Source organism: Gouania willdenowi, chromosome 22 (assembly GCF_900634775.1).
Source record: "Gouania willdenowi chromosome 22, fGouWil2.1, whole genome shotgun sequence".
Classification (NCBI taxonomy): domain Eukaryota; kingdom Metazoa; phylum Chordata; class Actinopteri; order Blenniiformes; family Gobiesocidae; genus Gouania; species Gouania willdenowi.
Window position 1 is genome coordinate 11,490,797 of NC_041065.1, and position 20,884 is coordinate 11,511,680.

At 36.8% G+C, this 20,884-nt stretch overlaps 2 protein-coding genes across 6 annotated transcripts; both read right to left on the reverse strand.

The window, feature by feature from the left end:
• Window positions 1–399: 399 nt before the first annotated feature.
• LOC114456770 (zinc transporter 2-like) lies at window positions 400–9,080 on the reverse strand. The gene is made up of 8 exons (XM_028438745.1): window positions 9,004–9,080; window positions 8,729–8,916; window positions 7,682–7,828; window positions 4,356–4,509; window positions 4,120–4,264; window positions 1,574–1,679; window positions 1,369–1,503; window positions 400–809 (listed from the first exon to the last, which is right to left on the reverse strand). The coding sequence occupies exons 1-8, from the start codon at window positions 9,066–9,068 to the stop codon at window positions 676–678; spliced, it is 1,074 nt and encodes a 357-aa protein (XP_028294546.1). The 5' UTR covers window positions 9,069–9,080; the 3' UTR covers window positions 400–675.
• Window positions 9,081–9,297: 217 nt separating this feature from the next.
• LOC114456772 (dnaJ homolog subfamily C member 5B-like) lies at window positions 9,298–19,885 on the reverse strand. 5 transcript variants are annotated; one of them, XM_028438747.1, is made up of 7 exons: window positions 19,747–19,881; window positions 19,610–19,630; window positions 19,376–19,510; window positions 16,760–16,973; window positions 16,496–16,646; window positions 13,720–13,776; window positions 9,298–10,564 (listed from the first exon to the last, which is right to left on the reverse strand). In XM_028438747.1, the coding sequence occupies exons 3-7, from the start codon at window positions 19,486–19,488 to the stop codon at window positions 10,494–10,496; spliced, it is 606 nt and encodes a 201-aa protein (XP_028294548.1). In that variant the 5' UTR covers window positions 19,489–19,510; window positions 19,610–19,630; window positions 19,747–19,881; the 3' UTR covers window positions 9,298–10,493. The 5 variants fall into 5 exon arrangements, with proteins under 5 accessions (XP_028294548.1, XP_028294550.1, XP_028294547.1 ...); XM_028438749.1 differs by lacking the exon at window positions 19,610–19,630 and having other exon boundaries at window positions 13,720–13,773; window positions 19,747–19,885; XM_028438746.1 differs by lacking the exon at window positions 19,610–19,630 and having other exon boundaries at window positions 19,747–19,885.
• Window positions 19,886–20,884: the final 999 nt, after the last annotated feature.

Sequence of the window (20,884 nt, forward strand, 5' to 3'; positions counted from 1 at the left end):
TAAAGAGTTCCCGGAAGTTTCAAATAGTTCCAGCGGGTCCGTTTTTTTTTTTTTTTTCTCTACACACGCATTTCAACAACCTGTGATGGAGTATGCACAGTTTGCACATAAGCCGAGTGTGTGCATGCGTCATTTTGGACTTATTTGGACGCGATAAGCACCCCTGCACTAAGAAATGTTAAATGCTAAATAATTACTTTTATTTGTACAAACTTATGTTTTATCAGATTCTACCTAAACCACCACATTGGTACAAACTTTATCAATTTATCATACACATCTCCCATAGAATTAAACCAGGGAAATCACACACGCTATTTTACTTTGTAGACCAGCTTCAAAAAGTCAACACTCATGTACATGTATGTACTCTTCCCTTTCCTTTAATTCATTCAACTGTTCGTTTTATTTCCCAAGGAAAGTTTCCAACTTTGAAAATTCCTAGAATGTTGTATGTACCCCTGGTCTAACCCCTCCACTCATTCAATAGAAGTGTACAGTGCTATTATTATACATATACTTTAATACTCTATACTCTTCTATAAGAATAAAGGATTTTCACTCACACTGATTAAGGCCTGAGTCTTGATGTAAAACAGTTTCTTTTCTCCTTTTAAAACAAAAAGCAACTGTAACAAAGCTTTGGTAGAAGTTATGTCTGTTTCACTTCCTGGTTCACTTCTCTGTGCTCGTGTTTTCTGTGGTTTTCCTGAAACGCTCCACTTGAATTGTGACGCTGGAGAAGCTGAACTTAGAGCGAAGCATCTTTGTAGCTTTTATCAGGATGTTCTGAGAATCAGCTTCTTCCTCTGAAACACAGACACAGAGAGAAAAAAAATTGCATTTAATTTTTTTTAATACCCATAATACTTTAATAAAAAGATATATCCAATCAAATAATAAAAATAAACAAGTTGTAATCAATAAACAGTGCTCAAGTGCAATTTTATTGGATTTTTAAACCTTTTTTTAAATTAATTTTTTTAAATAATAGAAATTTAGTCTTTTGGGGATTTAAAATGTATTTTTCACTTGAAGCATTTATTTATTTTTTTAAATTGAATAATAAAGATGTACCTTCATAAAGAGCCTGTGTTACAGCACAGTGGTGTGTGTGACTGAATCCAGTTTCCTCTGGTAGATAAGAGGAATCTGTGTGTGTAGCATTGAATACAGCAATAATAATCAGTGACTTAAGCTCTTAAAGCCACTTCTTTACCAAGCGTGTGTGTGTGTGTGTGTGTGTGTGTTTCTGAGATCTGCTTCAGTGATCAGATCTACTAAAATAAAATAAACAATAACTGCATGTAACTGCTGTTTCCATGCCTGATGCATTGTGTTTGCACCCCCTTCCACCCCCTCCCTCACCGCTGACTAAATGAGCCGACAGCAGTGAGTGATTTAAGTTGAGGCTCCACACGTGCACGTTGTGAACGTGTGCGACGCCTCTCACAGACAGTAGCAGCTCTCTCACGGCGCTGACGCTCACGTCTGCAGGGACGCCTGCACAGAACCAGAGAAGAAGAGTCAATGTGAACTCAGACATGAGAGCAGGAGATCGACCTTGGCTGACCTTGCATCAGTATACGGAAAACGTCCTTTGTGACTGGGAGCGTTGTTCCAAGAACCAGGATGGAAAACAGGAAGGTGCAGATGGGATCTGCCACTTTGTACTCAGGCTGTGAGAAAAAACACACATTCATAAACGTTTTGCAACACCAAATAAGTCACAACTCTCTCTCTAAACGGCTCTGTGTGCGTTCAGCATCTACATCCAAGGTGCACATTTGGTTATATAGCACGTGGTGAAAATATCAGTGTTTAGAAAGCCGTATCCTCGGAGAATTGTGCATTTTTCGCTTTTAGCTTTCAACACAGCTTCAGCCCGCCAATAGCTTCTGGGTCCCGTCTGTTTGGTCTAAACAGCGAATGGTCAAACAAACATGAAAATAAATGTTTTGAAATGACCAAATAAGTCCAAAATGATGCACGCACACACACTCGGGCTATGTGCAAGCTGTTCATAAAGTTTCAGATCGAACACACACCACATCAGGGAGATTTTCGCTACACACACACACACACACTGAGAAGCTGTAAACTCCACCAGGACAAATTAATAGTCGGGATTAAAGCCATCACCTGACAACGCCCTCCATGTTTGATTTGGGATCATTTTGCATCATTAATGGTTCTGTATCCTCTTTATTCTGTCACATTGAGCTCAAAAAGCAGCTCACAACTTTATGTGCTGACACATGTATTTTTATTTATTTTATTTATTCAGTTCATTTCCGACATGGTTGCAATCACAAAAATTCACTTTGACATTCAGAGCAAAATCACATCATCGTTTTTTTTTTTTTTTTTTTTTTGTCTTTTTTCCGTGCCGGAAAGGGCGACGGAAAAAAGCAGTTTGCTTATCTAGATCCGTCCCCTGGTTTGAACACAGATCATTTTACATCAAAGCTCGTGTCTTTCCTGGTCAAACATTCTTATCTTCTTCATACCACAATTCCATCTTTTCATTTATGTTTTTTTTTTTTTTCATTTTTTGTGTGATGTGTTAACGTCTGCAGTCATTTGATGACATATTTTTGAACATTTAGCTCATTTTTCTTATATTTGAAACAGAAATGCATGTAAAACAGTATGTTCTATATCACTGTTAAAAATGTGTAAATCTAAATGTTAAATCTGTCACCAAGTGTAAAGCTAAATGTTAAATGTTAGATTTAGTCTCTTCTCTCGTTCCCGTTAAAAGAGTTTTTTTTCTCCCACTGTAGCTGATGCAGTTCATGTGGAGTTGTTTCTTATATTTTGATAAGCGCGTCGAGATGACTATTGTTGTAATTTGCGCTATATAAATAAAGTTTAATTGTATCACTTCTTATCTCTTGGTTACCTTGTTAGACTTCCTTATCAATGACAAATATTGGTATTAATGTTTGTTTTGTGTGGGCGTCTGAGTCAGTTTACTGTACACCCAGAGTTAAATGACTTAAATGGTAAAATGATTCTCAAGAGAACTGACAGGTAGTGGGAAAAGTTAATATCAGTCATATTTTAATAATTGTTGACTACGTACAGTATGTGTGTAAGACAAAATTGATACATGGCTCCACGGGGTTGCATTTGATTAAATTGTAATTGACAATTTCCATGCCAATTACAACTACAAAGTCAATTATCTGAACTCAATTACAACTCAGTTATGATTACAACAGCAAGAGGTTCTTTTCAATCACAATTATTACACCATAATTGTAATTATTTATCAATTACACAATTGTAATTGACCAACACTTTTTTGCTTTACTAGTTAAAGTCTAAATGTGAGCACTATTAGAGCCTAACTCATGTTGACATCAATTACATCTAATTTATGCTACAACAGTTTTCTATGAGCCTCAGTCTCGGTTTAAGTCAGGGATGGGGTTAATTACATTATTCAATTACAATTCTGTCTTCAATTATCAATCACAACTCAATTCTGATTTCGGTGACCAACATTTTTTTCAAATACAATCAATATTGCAGTTATTTTTACCCTGAAAATGACATTGTCAGTTACTAAGGTTAAAATTCAATTAATCAATAATTACTGAGCGTTTTTAAATAAGCCCATAAAACATATTAGCTTTCTGTTAGCATCTCTTATGATAACGGGTCAGTTTGACTCATGTCTTACTTAAATCAGCTGTAAAATACACTAAAAATATTATCCATCATCTAATTTATTTCTTATCTCTTAGTTACATTGTTAGGCTTCATAATCAATTAAAAATATTGGTATTAATATTTTTGATGTGAGGGTCTGAGCCTTTTTGTGTCAGTTTAGCCCTAGGTTTCAACTATAACATGGTTCCCTGGGTTTGTTTATTAAACTGTAATTGATAGTTTCAATTGAATTTTTATGCCAATTACAAAGTAAATTATTGAAACTCAAATACAATCAAATTACGATTACAACAGCAACAAATTTTTCCAATTACAATTATAATTATGTCATAAGTGTGATTAATTATTCATTATGTGATTATAAATATAATTGACCCCAACCCTGGTTTAAGTTAACCTGTCCTTGTAATCCAGAGTTGTGTGTTTAGAGATTCTGACCCAGAAGTGAATGACGGTGGCAGCCATCAGAACGCCCACGCTCTGCACAAAGTCTCCCACCACGTGGACGAAGGCCGCCTTCACACTGGCGTTACTGTGGCTGTGGCCGTGGGCGGATCCAGACTGGTGCAGGATCACAACCATCCTGAGTGGATCACAGAGCGGAGCAGTCCATCACAGGCACAGCTTCCTGTTACACCAATCACTGAATCACATGGAAAACCCAGAGAACTCACAGGATGTTGACGAGCACTGCACAGGCGGAGGTGATGAGCATGATGTGTCCGTCTATCTCATAGTCTCCATCTGTGATCCTCTGAATGGCTGACAGCACCAACACTGCAGAAACAGCCCAAATGGACACGACAGACAGGAACATGCCCAGGATCTCTGTGCACAGAACAACACTGCTGCACATTAGCAAGGACGACAACAATTAAATACACACAAAACTGCATTATTATTATTATTATTATTATTATTATTATTACTATTATTTTAACAACTTGAAAAGCCAGCCTTGAAAGAATCACCTGCCATCTTATTCACTTTTTTATTCTAGTACCCACTGATTATCTTTATTCTGTAGATTTCTCTAATGGTTGCTTGTATGTTTCAAATAAAGCAAACATGTCTTTAGGAAGAGATGAACAGCTCCTGTTTAAACTGAACACAAATTTAGTCACATATATAAACTCAGAGCTGTACAGAGAGAGTTGCGACAACTACATTCACTCATTTCTTTACAGCAATGGCGGCTCATGGAGTCTCACAATTGTTCCCTGAAGTGAACAGTTTACTATTGTAGCCGATGGCGCTATAGCGGATTAGACGGTTTGTGATGCACTTTTGAACAATAAGACGTTATTATTATTATTATTATCTTCAGGGTATCTAAACCCATTAACGTGTGCATTAAGGCATGTTTGTCGATTATTCCCTTCTAAACTAGTACATTTTTTTGGGGGATTTTCATTTTTTATTACTATTATTATTATTATTATTATTATTATCTTTTTTTCATTGTGAAATACACTGCTGTAGTTTTCATGTTCAAAAAAAAGAGAGAGAAAAAAAATTCTTAGAAAATGAAGGAATCAATAGCAGATAAACAGCATTTACTTCACACAGTTTTATCTTCCCACATAGGCTTCATATTTTCTTTTTTTAAATCAACCAATAAGCTTTTCAATTGTGTTATTTGTGGAAAAAAATGCAAATGAAGTGCAAATGAAGACGCCTCACAGATTTTTTTTATTGTTCCTGATTTTTTTTAATTATTATTATTTTTAGATTACTCCTGCTGACTTTGGCTAACTATTTCTTTCTCCTCTCTAGTTCAGTTAGGAAGCCATACATTTTACCTCCTGTTTCAGAATGAGTGGAGCATCCCCATACAGCACAGTAAACTGCATGACAAGTTATTAATGTTTCTGTCTTTCTTAGACATTTATTTCATTAATTCATCTTGGTACATAAGTGCATAGTAAGAAATCTAATGTCTATTTATATATATATGTATGAACAGAATGAATATGTTGTGTGTCCAGTCTGGGTGTGGTGTTTTTTTAATGAAACCTATTTTAAGAAAATTAAAGAAAATTCAAAGCAATACATCCTGTATACAAAACATATTAACACATTTTTAAAACCAAATTCGTGTTGATGTCAAAAAAAGCAGGTAAGCTGTTTACACTAATTATTAATACAAATTTACATTAGGAAAAAAACTATTTATGGAACTACATAAACATATATTTTATATTCACATACATATGACGCTGTACTGTATAAGTATTGTCAGACAATGCAGTTAATGATGACAAATTATCGAAAATCCCAGTTATGTCACTAGGAATCAATGGATTCTAATGGCCCACCACTAACAAATTCAGGCTTACATGAATCACGTGATGGTGTAGAATTTTGGACTTCCGTTGTCGCAACTCTTTCTCTAAAGGGCTCTGATATAAACATACTAAATTCTAAAGCAGGGGTGTTAAACTCATTTTAGGAATACGAAGTACTTTGATCTGAAGTGGGCCGCAGATTTTAGGCTGAAAAACAATAATAACAAATACTTGTTTTCTTACGGAAGCAAATGATGATTAATGACAAATAAAATCATGATATAACAATTTGATAACCTAAAATAAATCACGTTGTGCAATGACTCAGCACATTTCTACTTCACCTCCTGCAACATCTACAGACCATCAACTTTCCTGTATCTGTGGCTAACCTTAAGTTTTAAATCCCTAGTAAGATAATTAAACCAACAAAAACACTATTCTGGAAGAAAATAGAGATTGTAATTGTGTGGGAACAGATTCATTTAACCACCAATGTGCAGGTTGAATATGCATGATTTATGTGTGACAAGAAATAAGCAATTAGCATGTGTTGATCACATGATCATGTGTTATCAAATTAGAGTTACTTTTTGTAGCCTTTCAAATACATTAACTAAAAAAAAAAATCTTCTTTATATAACATTGTGTTCATGTAAACTGAGATGAATTTGAAGATGTAAGATACTGTTTTATTTCTTGATGTTAATGTATTTTATTTTAAACCGTTTTTAAGTTTCCATTTACATGATCAATATAAATCCCATCTAATTAAATCAAACATTATTCTATATAATTTTAACTCTATATAATTTAACACACTGTATTGTCTTCATTGAGAAGGTATTTTTGGCTCCAAGACGACTTTAATCCAGGTGAGACGAGGTTAAATGGTTCCTTGTAGAGTAAAGGTTGGAGACCCCTGACCAGAGGAAGAGGGTTAGGAGACCCCACTATCAGAGCTGGACCCTCTGAATTTAATTCCATGGGGTGAAGCAATGCAGATGCTAAGTTAGTTATGCTACTGTTAAGTTAATTCAAGTACAGCCTTTCTGTAAAATAAAACATCCCACCATGATGCACCAGGGGGATTAGAACCAGATTACAAGTCTGCTCCCTTAACCACTAGTCCCTACCGGCCAGCAGGAGAAAGTAAATATTACAATTACATTTGCAGATGCTTTTATCCCCAGATGACAGAGAAAACATGAATCAATGTGTAAATGACTAACTAATTCAGATGTAGATATATCAGTCCTTACAAATACACAAACACTACAAATTCATCAAAACTCAACAGCATTTGTCAGCTCTCAGTTTTCCAATATTTATATCACGTTACTCATTTTTAAATCTAAAATGTCCCAAAGAATTCCCAAATTTTCCAAAATCCTGCAATATTTCTCAAACTATTCCACATTTACCCAAAATAAATGAATAAAAATGATCACAAAATCAAGGCAATTTAAGTTTAAATTCACTTACTGCTTTAATAATGTCGTTGTCTTACATACTTTTTATATAACTTATTGCTGCTCATAATCTGCTCCGTGTTTGGCCCCTGACCTGAAAAGAGACTCATCTGTTCTGTGGAGCTGTTCTTTGTTTCTGTTAGGGTTATTCTTGTTGGTCTAGGGTGGAGATAAATCTTTTAATCCAACAGTCACAGTGTGGGTGGATGTTGGAGTTATTCTATGGTTCTTTTTTTTCACCTGCTCGATGCCACCCAAAGCTCATGCTCTGAGTCGGAGGTCGGGATGAGATCCAAAGAGAGAAGATGCTGATGACGATGCTGGTGAAGTCAGAGAGAAGATGAGCCGCGTCCGTCATGATGGCCAGACTGTGAGCAGCGTATCCACCTGGATACACGACATCATCAGGGTTTGCACTGATCACACAGATACAGCCTTCATAGTCAACGTGTCTGGGTCAAACCATCACTGCATACAGTGCATAGTAACACTACAGATGGTTTTAGGATGTGTCTGAAATGATAATGAGGGGAATAATGTGTATTTAGATTTAAACCTCGTATTGAAACATTCTGAAACTTTCTTAGCATAGGAGTTTGGTTCTGGTGTCAAACACGTAACACAGTGTTAATTTTGTTACAATAAAAATAATCACGATATACTGCAATTTTTTGGGTGCTGATATTAAATCGATGCTTTTCAGGTCAGTGTATTCAGTGACAGAGCACATATGTAATATGTATGCACAGGCATTTTATGTTCATATGATCTGCTCAGATCAGTGTTCAAACTGACAATAGGATACATTTGTACTTATTTTTGTGCTTTGTCAGTAACTTACCCTTTATATTCTCACTTACAGTTGTTACAATGCTTTCAATGTGTTGCAATGGTTACTTGTTGACTTTATTTTATGATGGCAGTGTGTAACACTGCATTTTCTTTTTTTCAGTGAAAATGTCCAAAAACACTAATAATAGGATGTTTTGAAGCAAATAGTTCTGACTCAATTTATCCTCTGAATGATCAATATCTTCTGATGAACATATACAGCAACTTGATTTTTCATCTCTACGATTTAATTTTGATATTAACTGAGTAGAATATAGCAATATATCCTGATAATATTATATCGTGACCCAAGTATCGTAATATGTATTGTAATGTAACATTCTTGCCAATACTCACCCCTAAATGTGGACGAAAATTAGAATTTGAATTTTTGCTGTCAAAATTAAAACTCCTTTCAACGTGATGGACACTAATATAATTTGTCTTCCAACTCACCAATGACCTCCCCAGTCATGAAGACGAGGCTGACCACACAAGCAGCCAACAGTTTCTTCCTAGCCAACCGTCTACTGCCGGTTTCCTCCCGTGACATGATACCCAACTGCTGGCAGAGCGACTCTGACTCCCACTGATCGTCCACGTTGGAGGAATCATCACTAAAGTCTGAGTCTGAAGGACTCGTCCTTATAAAAGACAGAAAAATAACATCAAAGATGCATCATATGTGACTGAATCTGCAATGATGTGAGAGGTTGATGTGACAAACGCACCATGTGAGAGGCTCCGAGTCAACTTTGATCAGTCTTCGTTTCTCTGAATCTGTCTTTAGTTCCATGTCCACATGTGGCTAAGCTTCACAGCCAGTGTTGGTTTAAGTGGAGACGCAGTGAAAAAATACCACCTGCTCTGAAAGCCTTTATCTGCTTCAGGTGGAGCATGGGACAAACCACTGGCAGAGAGCCAGGGGTGGCCTGGCCCCTTACCAACACTCAGAGAAAGATGGACACAAGTGCCTTTCCAGTATGACCAAAACTTTATTTCAATAATCATTAAATATACAGAGAGATAAAGAGAGAGGGGGGAAATACACAGAAATGTTTACATGAAAACACTCACATTTATAGAAAATACAACCAAAAAAATCCCATATAAATGTATCAAGGCATTTCAGGAATGATTGGCACAAAGAATTTATGGCACTGACTATAGATACCCCGAGCGGTGACAGAAAAATACTTTAAACCCACCCTGCTAAAGACATTTACAATATACACAGAAAACAGCAGAACTTAAAGGTATTTTTTTAGCCTGTTGTGGCGGACTCAAGGTGTAAGACAGGGAGGGAACACCCTGGAAAGGCTGCAGTCCTTCACATACACACAGAAAGAGAGAGAACACACACACCCTGCCCTCAGACAACTGTGTGATGGCATATCCCATCATCAAGATGGGAAAAAAATAATCATTCATATAAAAATAATCACCAGTGTCGAGGAAATTCAATCTGTGTGACACAAAAATTAAACCCGCTCCGATATGTAGAGACCGGCCTTTTGTTCTACAAACCCAGACTGAAGAACCTCCTTCACCCGTACCAATGTAGCCTGAACACACCCACGCGTACGACAGAACTTTACTCCAGCTTGCATTAGCATGCTAAACAACAGCCTAACTTCAAAAACAAAACATCTGCAAAGTACATGAAGAAGAAAACCTCAGCGACTGATCTTTATGTGCCTGTCTGTGCTTTATCATCAGTTAGCAGCTTGTATTTAGTGATTATAGCTTAGTTTTATACTAGGTGGGGGAAATAAAGATAAAGAAACTACTAATAATAAGCATCAACTTATCAAACACAGTCGTCTAAGTGAGGTATCATTAGTGGAGCGTGTGTGTACTTCCCTCCTGTGACATTACAGTGCTCGAGTGGTCTGTGTCAATATATCTGACGATCCTGCATCAACCTGTTAAAATATCCCACTAGTGTTTCTATTCTAAGGAAGTGCACATAGATAATAATAACAATCTCAGGCATATTTAGAAGCATTGATATGCTCATCTGACAAAAAGATTAGAAATAAATAAACAAAATAAAAAAGGTCGAGCCTCAATTTCTTTAAAAACATATGGCACAATCAACGATTGAGCTGAATGTAAACAAACCTCTGAGATGAATATCTTTTCACACACTCGTCATTCATCGTCTCTATATGAAGAGACTGCGAGAAGACAAAGTCGTGACCGCGCGCTTCTGACTTTTTTATTCGTTCAGTGCGATCTGGGTGTCGCCGTTGATTGCATGAGGCTGGATCACAATCGGGCTGCTCTCGCCTGCAGAGGGGGGTAGAAAAGAAGGTGTTAGTAACCAAAGCACAGATTCTACACTCAATATGAGAAGGTACGTGAGCCGTTATAGCACGAGAGAGAAAAGAGCGACTGTTAGAGCAACACGGACATTATTTATGTTAGCGAAGCAGCTCTGAGATTCAAACAGAAAATAAGCTTTATGGCTGTGTTAGAAATGGCATACACCAGACATGGGCAAATGGCGGCCCGGGGGCCACATGTTGTCTAATTTAGTGCGGCCCCAAAAACGAATCCCCAAAAATCGTATTTCAAGAAGGTGGAAGGAATATGAAGCCCCAAATAACATACAAACCTCCAGCAAAATGCACAATGTACACAAAAACACACAACAAATTCCAAAAATACACAAAATGACAAGGACAGACACAACAACCACTTAAACAAACAAATGACTCCAAAAACAACAACACATTACAGAATAGCTATAAAAAAAAAACGCACACAAAAATCCTGAAAGTCACACCATAAAACACACAAATCGTCAACAAAAATGCAGAAAATGACAGAATACACACAAAATTACAACAAAAAACAAAAACAAATGACTAAAAACTGACAAAACAACAAAATCACAAAGACAAACAAATCCCTTTCCTCCCTGTATTAATGCTCAGATTGGTTATTATTCTAAATACTGACATGAATGTTGATAATGTGGCCTTCAAATCAGATACAATCACGTTTTTGTGGCCCCGCACTGTGAGTTGTCCAACCCTGGCATACTCTGTACTATGCACTAGAAACTCATTGGCCCTCATTTACCGTTCATACATTGAGATCTGAGCGTACGACGTGCGTTCGGCCATATTCACGCAAGCTTCGGTATTTATCAATTCTGACGGAAGTGTACGCTACGTTCACATTCCATTTCAGGTCTGAGCTTGTGTACAATAATCTGAGAGTGTGAATTTGTGGTTCAGCACAGCAAAATCTGACTGCGACTGAAAATAAAGCAAAAAAATAAGTATCAAGCAAGCCTCAGCTGTCATTTAAGCATAAGCAGACTTTCAGAACACATCTAAATGGATTATTAAAACAAATTACCAAAAATGAAAATACATTTTAAAAAGCCCACTGATATCACTCGTCCCATTTCCTCCGTAAAACATCACTGGTGGCATGCGGAGGTAAAAGGACCTCATTCATGCTTTAAAATGTAAATAGTTCCTTAAACTTTTACAAATGTGCTGCAGTAATCAGTAATATGATGAATTATGGGTGAAATTGGCAGAAGGCATAATAAACACAGAGAAGGGACAACATTTTGTCATTTTCAAGGCTTTAAAAAAAAAAAAAAAGCTTTTCGATCGTTAACTTATTTTAAAGTGATATTACCTAAAGCATGCAGAATGAGGTTGATATACAGCAATTGTCATATCCGTGTGTGTCTCCAGGATCTCTACAGTAAAGTTGTTCCCAGGGCAGACGTCACCCGCTCAGTAGCTGATCCTCTTCCACAGATAGTTTAAATGTTTTACATCGTTTCCACACTGTTAAAAAGCACATCTTAGTTTTGCTCCACCTCTGATGTGAGGATGCCGATTTTCATCTTGGAAAAGCTTCTTATCTTGTTTGACCTAAGTGGGCGGGGCCTCCGAAACAGGAGGGCGTAACATGTTAATGATGATCGAATTCAGCCACCAGAATTATTAACACCCGATCATTTGTATGCTGGGATTGGTCAAATATGAATGTTTCATAAATCACACCTTGGTCCTGTCGTACGACCAAATGTGAAGTCAAATTTGCACCCGTTTTGTTTTCACGCAAGGTTGATAAATGAGGGCCAATGAGTATATACTGTCTATATATGTATGATTAGTATGGTGACTGTTCCCACTGAAGTATACTTCCAAGTTTCCCAAGATGCATTTGGAACCTACAACGACAAAAACCTCAAGCACACAAATATCTCTGTTAATTCTCCACCTTTGAGAGTTCTGAAAACATTTTAAGCGAGAAAGTGACCAAGTAGAATATCAACATGAGGTCATTTGATCCAAATAAACTCACATATATTAATTTCATTCCTACATTTAGGAGGTTCCAAATTGTCCGCCATTGCCCTACTGACGAAATTTCCAGTTAAGTTCAAAACAAGAGCTCTATTTACATAAGTGTTAAAAACTAATGTAAGAAAAGAAGAGATGATTTTGTTTTGAAAAGAGGATGCGTGATTTTTAGATTGAAGCAGGTCTTAGGATGATTTTACATTCCCTGAATGTCCGATTGCAACGCATCATGGGGAGGTTGAGTATGACTAGTGTGCCCATCGTGCATACTTAAAAAAAAAAGACCCAATATAGTAAGCATCTGTGTATTTCTCACGTTCATCCCACTGTGCTCTTCACTTTAGCCATGTTTGGTCTGATTTAATGTAAATGGAACATTAAAATGTGCTTTTAATAGGACTTAGCTTCACAATTTATCTTGAAGTGTTTCAAGAGTAAATGAGACGTCTGAAGCGACATAAATAAAAACACAGAGCAAACATTGACTAAATATTAATAATAATAATAATAATAATAATAATAATAATAATAATAATAATAATAATAATAATAAAAAAGATTCATACTCTAATAGAAGTACATTTTCCTGAAACTCCCAAACCATTAATGATCATCACTTTATGATTTCTCTGTCAGTGACGTTGAGTAAGTAAACTGTATTTATATAGCACAGCAGAGGGTTCCACAGTATTGGTGCCACTGCCTGAAATGCCCGATTTCATAGTGAGACAAACAGCAAATTCTGGCCTGCTGACCTCAGAGCACGAAAGGGAGAATGCAGTTGCAGAAGGTCAGAGATATACTGTGGAGCTTGACCATGTAGGGCCCTAAAAGTTAAAACTGGCAACCAATGAAGATAAGCTAAGACTGGAGTAATGTGTGATCTTCTATTTGTGCTAGTGAAAAGTCTGGCTGCAGTGTTTTGCACTGTCTGGAGACATTGCACACAAAGTGAGCAGAAGACAGAAACAATAGATTATAGAAAACACCCCATCTGTGATTTCCTCCTGTTATTGTGTTAGATGACCCCAAACTGTGTTAATTGGCAGTAGCAGAGTTAAAAGCTGCTGAAGTCCAGCGTGTTGTCAGAGCACAGGTGAACTTTACCTGGAGCTTCCACTGCATCACTAGAGCTGGGCTGAATAACTATGGCAGGGCCTGCTGCTGTAAAACACAGTTTAAACACTGAGAACAACTCGTCCTGCTCCCACACAAATCATCTGCTCTCATCTTTGACAGAAATGTGTGTCAGAAATGAGCCCCACTGAGCTCCTGTGTCAACTCATCCAGCTAGAAAAAGATAAAGATTATGGTGTCTATTCTCCCATCTGGACTTAAGCCCTTTTTTGCACGCCTGCAGTTAGGCACTTCTCTCCTACGGGTATTCTCCGGTTCAGGTTCCTGACCCGCCCACCGCGCGTAAGTAGAGCAAAACCGCGTAGTGTGTGAATGAAGGCGGGCTGAAAGAAAAGGAGGCGGTGACGTCATTTCTTTTGGGCTGTCTAGAAATCACGAAACATAGAGTTTTCCCAACGCTTGTAAATGTCATTGAAATCCTTGAAAATGATAAAGTTCACCTTTGAGTTGAAATGCCTTCATTGATAAACAATGTAACAGGTTGATTTGATCAGATTACTGATCAGATTATTGCAGTGTGACAGAGGATCGGCTGCATTCTGTCCGAGTCACAGTTAAAATCTCTGTCCTTGATCATCATCATCATCATCATCATTATTATTATTGATGTAAAATGTGACCGAGTTAGATGCACTGGAGATATGAGAAAATAACTCGGCCACAGAGCGTCCTGCTTTGATACAGAGGGATGTTTGCAGTGAAACAGAACTATTGGCTTCCATAATACGCAGTTTTAAATATAAACTGTTTAAAGCGACCTGAGTGGGAACAGTTTCTGGTCCATCCTCATCTGCATATGACAGCTTGTTTCACTCTGTAGTGGATCAAACTGTGACTTTACGTTGGACATAGTATGAAAATAGTTGAATCACTGTGACCAACGTGGACAGAAGTCTGCGTCTGTCAGGTTGAATTAATCGCACAGCAGCAGCTGAGTGATCACAGCTGCTGCTGCGCGACGCACTAGTCCGTGTGGCTTCAAATGTAACGAAGTCCATATTACTAGTGCAATATAATGTTTCACCTTATCGGGGCGCTGCACTTATTCCAGGGTTAGAAGCACGTAAGAGGAAAAGGACTTACACACACCGGATAATTCGCGTAAAGTCAGATTTGAATGGGAACGCCCACATTTCAGGGCTGCTCCACCCACAGTGCGTAACTAGGATGAAGGCGCGCAGCGACTGGCTTAAGTACAGGGGGAGAATAGCACACAACCAAAAACAGTGCCGCTGCTTAGCTTTTTGAACTTACGCAAATGGGAAAATAGAGCCCTAAAGGAATAGTTATGTACCTGATTCTTGGACATGAACCATTTTCTTGTTATGACCTCATTTGTATATACGTTTCTGGTGACCCTAGAAACTTTTTTTTTTTTACAAATACACTACTAAGTAATAGCACACAAAGTAACAACAAGCACATGCTCAGATATTTCTATACTGCACTTTATTTGTAATAGTTCCAGCAAGATTAATTTTGTCTTCTTTTTGAATAGTATGTTCAGTTAAGGTTTCGTTTATTCAGACAAGGTTTTTCAGGAAATGTTTATGTCCTGACGTATTTCCACATACTATTCAAAAAAAAAGACAAAATTAATCTTGCTGGAACTATTACACACAAGTCACATGAAACTTCAAAGGATCCATCAAAGGCAATCAGCAGAGCTCCTCTGACAAAGACCGGCAGTTGACCTTCGAAACATGTCAGGAAATAAAAATGTCCTTAAAAACTTTGAATAAATGAAACCTTAACTTAACATGCATTTTATTTGAAGTAGATTTATATTTAAGAAAGTGAAAGTATAGAATACAGTTGTTCGAGATTATGTGTGACATAGGGCTGGGCAATATATCCGGATTCAAGATATATCAAGTTTTGTCTTTTGGCAATATAGAATATGACAATATCGCCTATATCGGGATATATTAATACAAATCATAGCTTTAAATATTATTCATAGAGTACAGTCAAACAGTGTCCTTTACCATAATTCTGAGATATTTTTTATGGTTTATTTTGTAATAGAATACTCGTTTTAGGAGTTGCTACATTCACTACTTCTCAGAACAGCATGAAAAGCACTGTTAGTTGGATTTCTGAGTGCGTCCTAACCCAGACCTTCCCCTAAACAAGCCACAGTATAGAACTCACTCACACGTGCTGTCCCTTACAGGAGAAAAACACTACAGTGGCACATATCGTACAGCTGTTTGTTAATAAATGTGTGGCATTTTTCATCCGCAAATTTAACCCAAAATTGCCTTTCTAGAAAGACTTTATTGAGTTCAAAATATCGAGATTCATACTGCATATCGCCATTTGGAGAAAAAAATATTAAGATACCAGTTTGGGTCCATATCGCCCAGCCCTAGTGTGGCGTTTTAATCTGAAATATTATATTATTATTTAAACTCTTTAAGCATTCTGCATTGTATATCTATTTGTTATGTTTTGTTTTTCAGTTGTACAAAACAGATGAATAAAAAATATAATACATTTAAAATTGTGAATTTTTTTTGTATTTTTTTTTTATTTTATTCTCTTTATTTTATTAAAAAAACAATTTAAAATGTAAAAATATAATTATAAGCAGCTTTTTTTTAGATTATTACTAGACAATTCAGGTGACCCCATTTTATTTCCAGGGTGACCCCACATTAGGTCACGACCCCAAAGTTTGAAAACCCTGAATAAGGCTGTAAATGGATCACAAAGTTACAAATTCTTATACAGCCACCCTCACCTGCATCTTGTTCTCTGAGCTCTTCCTCCAGGTCTTCGGGGTCTGGGTACTGACAATTCTCATCGTCTGGTGACTTGCACTTCCCGCAGCAGAAGCAGCAGCAGCAGAAACAGCAACAGCACGTGAAAATGCCCACACACACCACGAGGGTCTGATGGGATTAAACGTCAGCGTTAACAACACAGATTAATACATCATCAAGTTTCCACTCATTAATTAACCCATTCATGTTTTAACTTATTTCTCTGAGCACAGGAAACTGACCTTGAACCAGCACTTGGACATGAGGAAATAATACTTGACGCTCTCTTCCCCAAACTGCTCGGCCACGTACAGCCCCATGGAGCCGTACTCGTCGTAGATTCTCCGCTTGTTCTCGTCACTTAGAATAGAGTTGGCGTTGTTGATTTCCTTGAATTTCTCAGCAGCCGCAGGGTTATCTGGATTCTTATCAGGGTGATGCCTCAACGCCAACTTCCTGGTTATAAAAACAGCATTAAAAAAAAATAAAAAATTTTGTACGAAATTCAACAGTGACAAAAACATTTCTCAGTTATAATGTGATGTCAAATGTTTGTTCGGGCATCGCGGTAGGCAGTTGATAGTTTAGTTTGTTTAATGTGTTTCACAAGTTATTAGTATTTTCTCTTTATTTTATTCCTCTATTTTTTATTATTAGTTGTATTTATTTTCATATATATATACTTTTTCATTCATTCTCTCTATTAATGTTATATTATGTCATTTATTTACTTTTTATTCTTCTATGGGCCCTATGTTATGAATCAACATTACCTCTTATCGCGCTAACTTCCAGGATTTATTCAGTGTTTGCTGGACTAAGAAGCTCGCTAACGTCTTACGTAGCTTAAATCACCATGGTAACTTGGTCTGAACGGCTAGCCTGGTCGAGAGTAGGTTTTGCTCTGGCTAGGATCTTAGCGAGTGAAAGTCCTGCCTCCTGACCAATCGGTTCTCTTAGAAAGAGAGCTCTCCAATAAAAGGTGATGTGTGAACACATCTGACAGCTGACAGATCAGATCCACACAGCATTGATGTCTAAATATTCTCTGCAATCCTTTTATTTACCGATGACATCCTTAAGGAAAGATATAGATTTATATCAGATGGACTGATCGACAATCAGCTGATGAAGCCTGTGTCTCAATCCCTATACACAGACAAGTGAAGTCATTAATTCATTCAATAATTAATATATGACTTCACTCGTCCGCGCATACGGATCGAGACACAGACTTCATCGGCTGACTCTCTGAATGCGCAAAAGCATCACATTATTTATGATAATAATCCATTGAATATGATATCCCATCCAATAGATTAATATGACGCATTAACGCATTAACAGCATCAGCAGCTTCCTGTCTTTTCTGTAACAACAGTGTTGTTTTTGGTCTGAATTATGGATTTTATTAAACATTTGATGAAGTGGATCAGATCTGAGCGAGTATAAAAGCTCCGCCTCATGGTGCACAGCACTACTGTTGCTCTTCGCTGTCATCATGGATTTAAATTCATTATATTTATTTAAGATCATAAGCTGTTCCTCCCCTGAAGACGCTCACTCTGCCAGGTTCTCCATTGATTGGTCAGACGCTGCGATCTCGACCCCTTTCATGTGAACGCACATGTACCGAGGCTGAAAACACTTGGCTTAAATTAGCGTGTTGTGATCGACCGTCGTAAGACAGCTTCTCTCTGATAGGGAATGTTTGGTTAGTTGAAGCCCGCTAACAGAGATTAATCCAGGATATATTCGGAACATAGGGCCAAAATGACACCAACAACACACGCACTAAGAGAGAAATACACTTACTAGCAACACACAAAACGACAACAAAGACACACTAAATGAGAAAAGAATACACAAGATTACTACAAAATACACACAAATAAAAGAGAAACATGCAAAATGACATAAGAAACAACCTAACGACAACAAACACACACACACAGAGAATAATTTAAATAATACCAACAACACACAAATACAAGAAAAATAAAATGAATAATTAAAAAAGACAAACAACAACAAAATACACAAAATGACACCAAATAACCCACAAAAAGACACAAACTACACAAAATGATGATGGATATGATCTTGATTAGAACATGAACTAAAAAACAAGGGTCAATCATGATCCCACATCAGAAGGAAGATAAAATAACTAAATCTATTCAGGAGGCACTAAATAATGTTTCAATCCACTTATTAACAAAATTAGAATCTTTAAATTGTGTTATCACTCGTTCCTTCCATCATTATGCTCTATTGTGGTTTTTGCACAGTATTCTGAGCAAAATGTGGTGGCCGCAAAAAAAAGGGGGTACTTGAGCTTAAAAAAAAAAAGTTTGAGAACCACTGCAAATATTGTTGATGATGATGGTTTGATTATATGAGACAGATGTATCACCTAATCCTGTGTTTCTCAACCTTTTCTGTCTCATGTACCCCCCAAGGCCCCTCTTCAGATTAGGAGAACCCCTTCATCACTCTAATTTAGTAACCTTTTTTGTATTATTTACATGTTGGCCACTCAAATATCCTACACTGTACATTTAACGCACACTAAATATCAATTTTGTGCATATCAAAGAATATATTCACCTCATTTTTTAGTAATGTTCACAACATGTTAGTAACAATTTAGCAGGATATTAAGGCCACAATATTGTTTATTCCATTAATGCTGTTTATTGTCAACGGGTGGAAAAGATGTTGGATGAGCAGTTACAGTGTCTGAAATAGGCTTAAAAAATGACTCAGCATGTTGGAAATAGATTCATCAATGTTTCCAAGTACCCCCTACAATGCCGTACACGTACCCCTGGTTGGGAACCACTGATCTAACCCACCTGTAGGCCCGCTTTATTTCGTCAGGGGAGGCTCCTTTCTCTAGGCCCAGCACCTTGTATAAGGACTCTCCTGCTGTGGACATCTTCCTCTGGGGTGTGTTTGGGTCCTCCATGTTTCAGATGATGGCAGCTGTCCTTTAAAAACACCACAATATCACCAATATTGAGCTCCAGATAGGCGCACTGACCATGAAAATGAAAGTACACTTTAATCACACTCCAGGCTGCATTTACCTGCTGGGATTTGACTAATTACTAATGTCAAACAGAACAAAACATGAGTTTGAGTCAAATATCAAAGTGGGTGTCGTTGAACTGGGGGGTCAAACTTCTCCCACAGGACGACAACTACTAATAATTAACTGACCGACCTTTGTTGTTGTCTCATAAAGTCCACACTAGGATCGGTTCAGAGCTCGGTCCATGAAAAGAAACTGGAGAAAAGTTAGTTGGTGTTTAAAAAAAACTTATCCGAAAATGAGATCCGAGTGGTTTTGGAAGGCAATGGATTGTGGGAAAAAAAAAAAAAAAAAAAACGTTTCCGCCTCACTTGGATTGGCGCGCGCTCGGCTGCGTGCTCGGCTGCGTGCTAATTACGTAACGAAGGTAGCCAACTTTCAAAAGAGCGGCCCACAAAAATGTAATTGTACCTGTCACACTGCCTGATCTATTGTTTTTGTTAGGACAATATTATATTCATAAATGTCATAAACTTCTCGCCATTTATTTCTATATATATATATATATATATATATATATATATATATATATATATATATATATATATATATATATATATACACACGAGGAATTTCTTTTGAAAATAAATAAATAAATTAAAATAAATTAAAAAAAGAAGTATAAACATAAATATAAGAGTAGTTAGACTAGTATGTGCAAACTAAATAAAAATAACAAGATAATAATAATAGTAATAATAATAATAAAAATAAAAATACAATAATAATAATAATAAGATAATAGTGCAGTAGTGCACTATTTTTTTTTTTTTCAACAGCACAATCTATTGTTCGATTGCTAGTACATTGTTTTTCCTTTAGATTATTTTTTCTTCCTTTTTTTGTTTTGACTTTCAGCTTTGTCCATAATCTGTATTAATGTGAAATTTAGTTTGTACTTGTACTTCAATAAAGTTCTGCCAGATCCTTTCAACGCATGCGCGAAACGCGTCTAGATCCGAACGAGACTCCGAAAGTTGTATAATTTTCTTTTTTCATTTGTTGAATTTTTAAAAATGTTTTTATTTATTTTGTTGTATTATATAAAACAAAACATCCACACAATCCAAAACAGAGGTACAGAAGAAAAGACAATGAATAAGGGGAACAAGGACCAGTGCACTATTAACTAAACCAGTGGTTGTCAAACTTTTTTTGACTACGACATTTTGCTTAGAAAACTATTTAAAATAATTACATAGCATAATGATGGAATGGATGCCTGATAACACACAGAATCTCATTTTGTAAATAAGTGGAAAGAAACAGT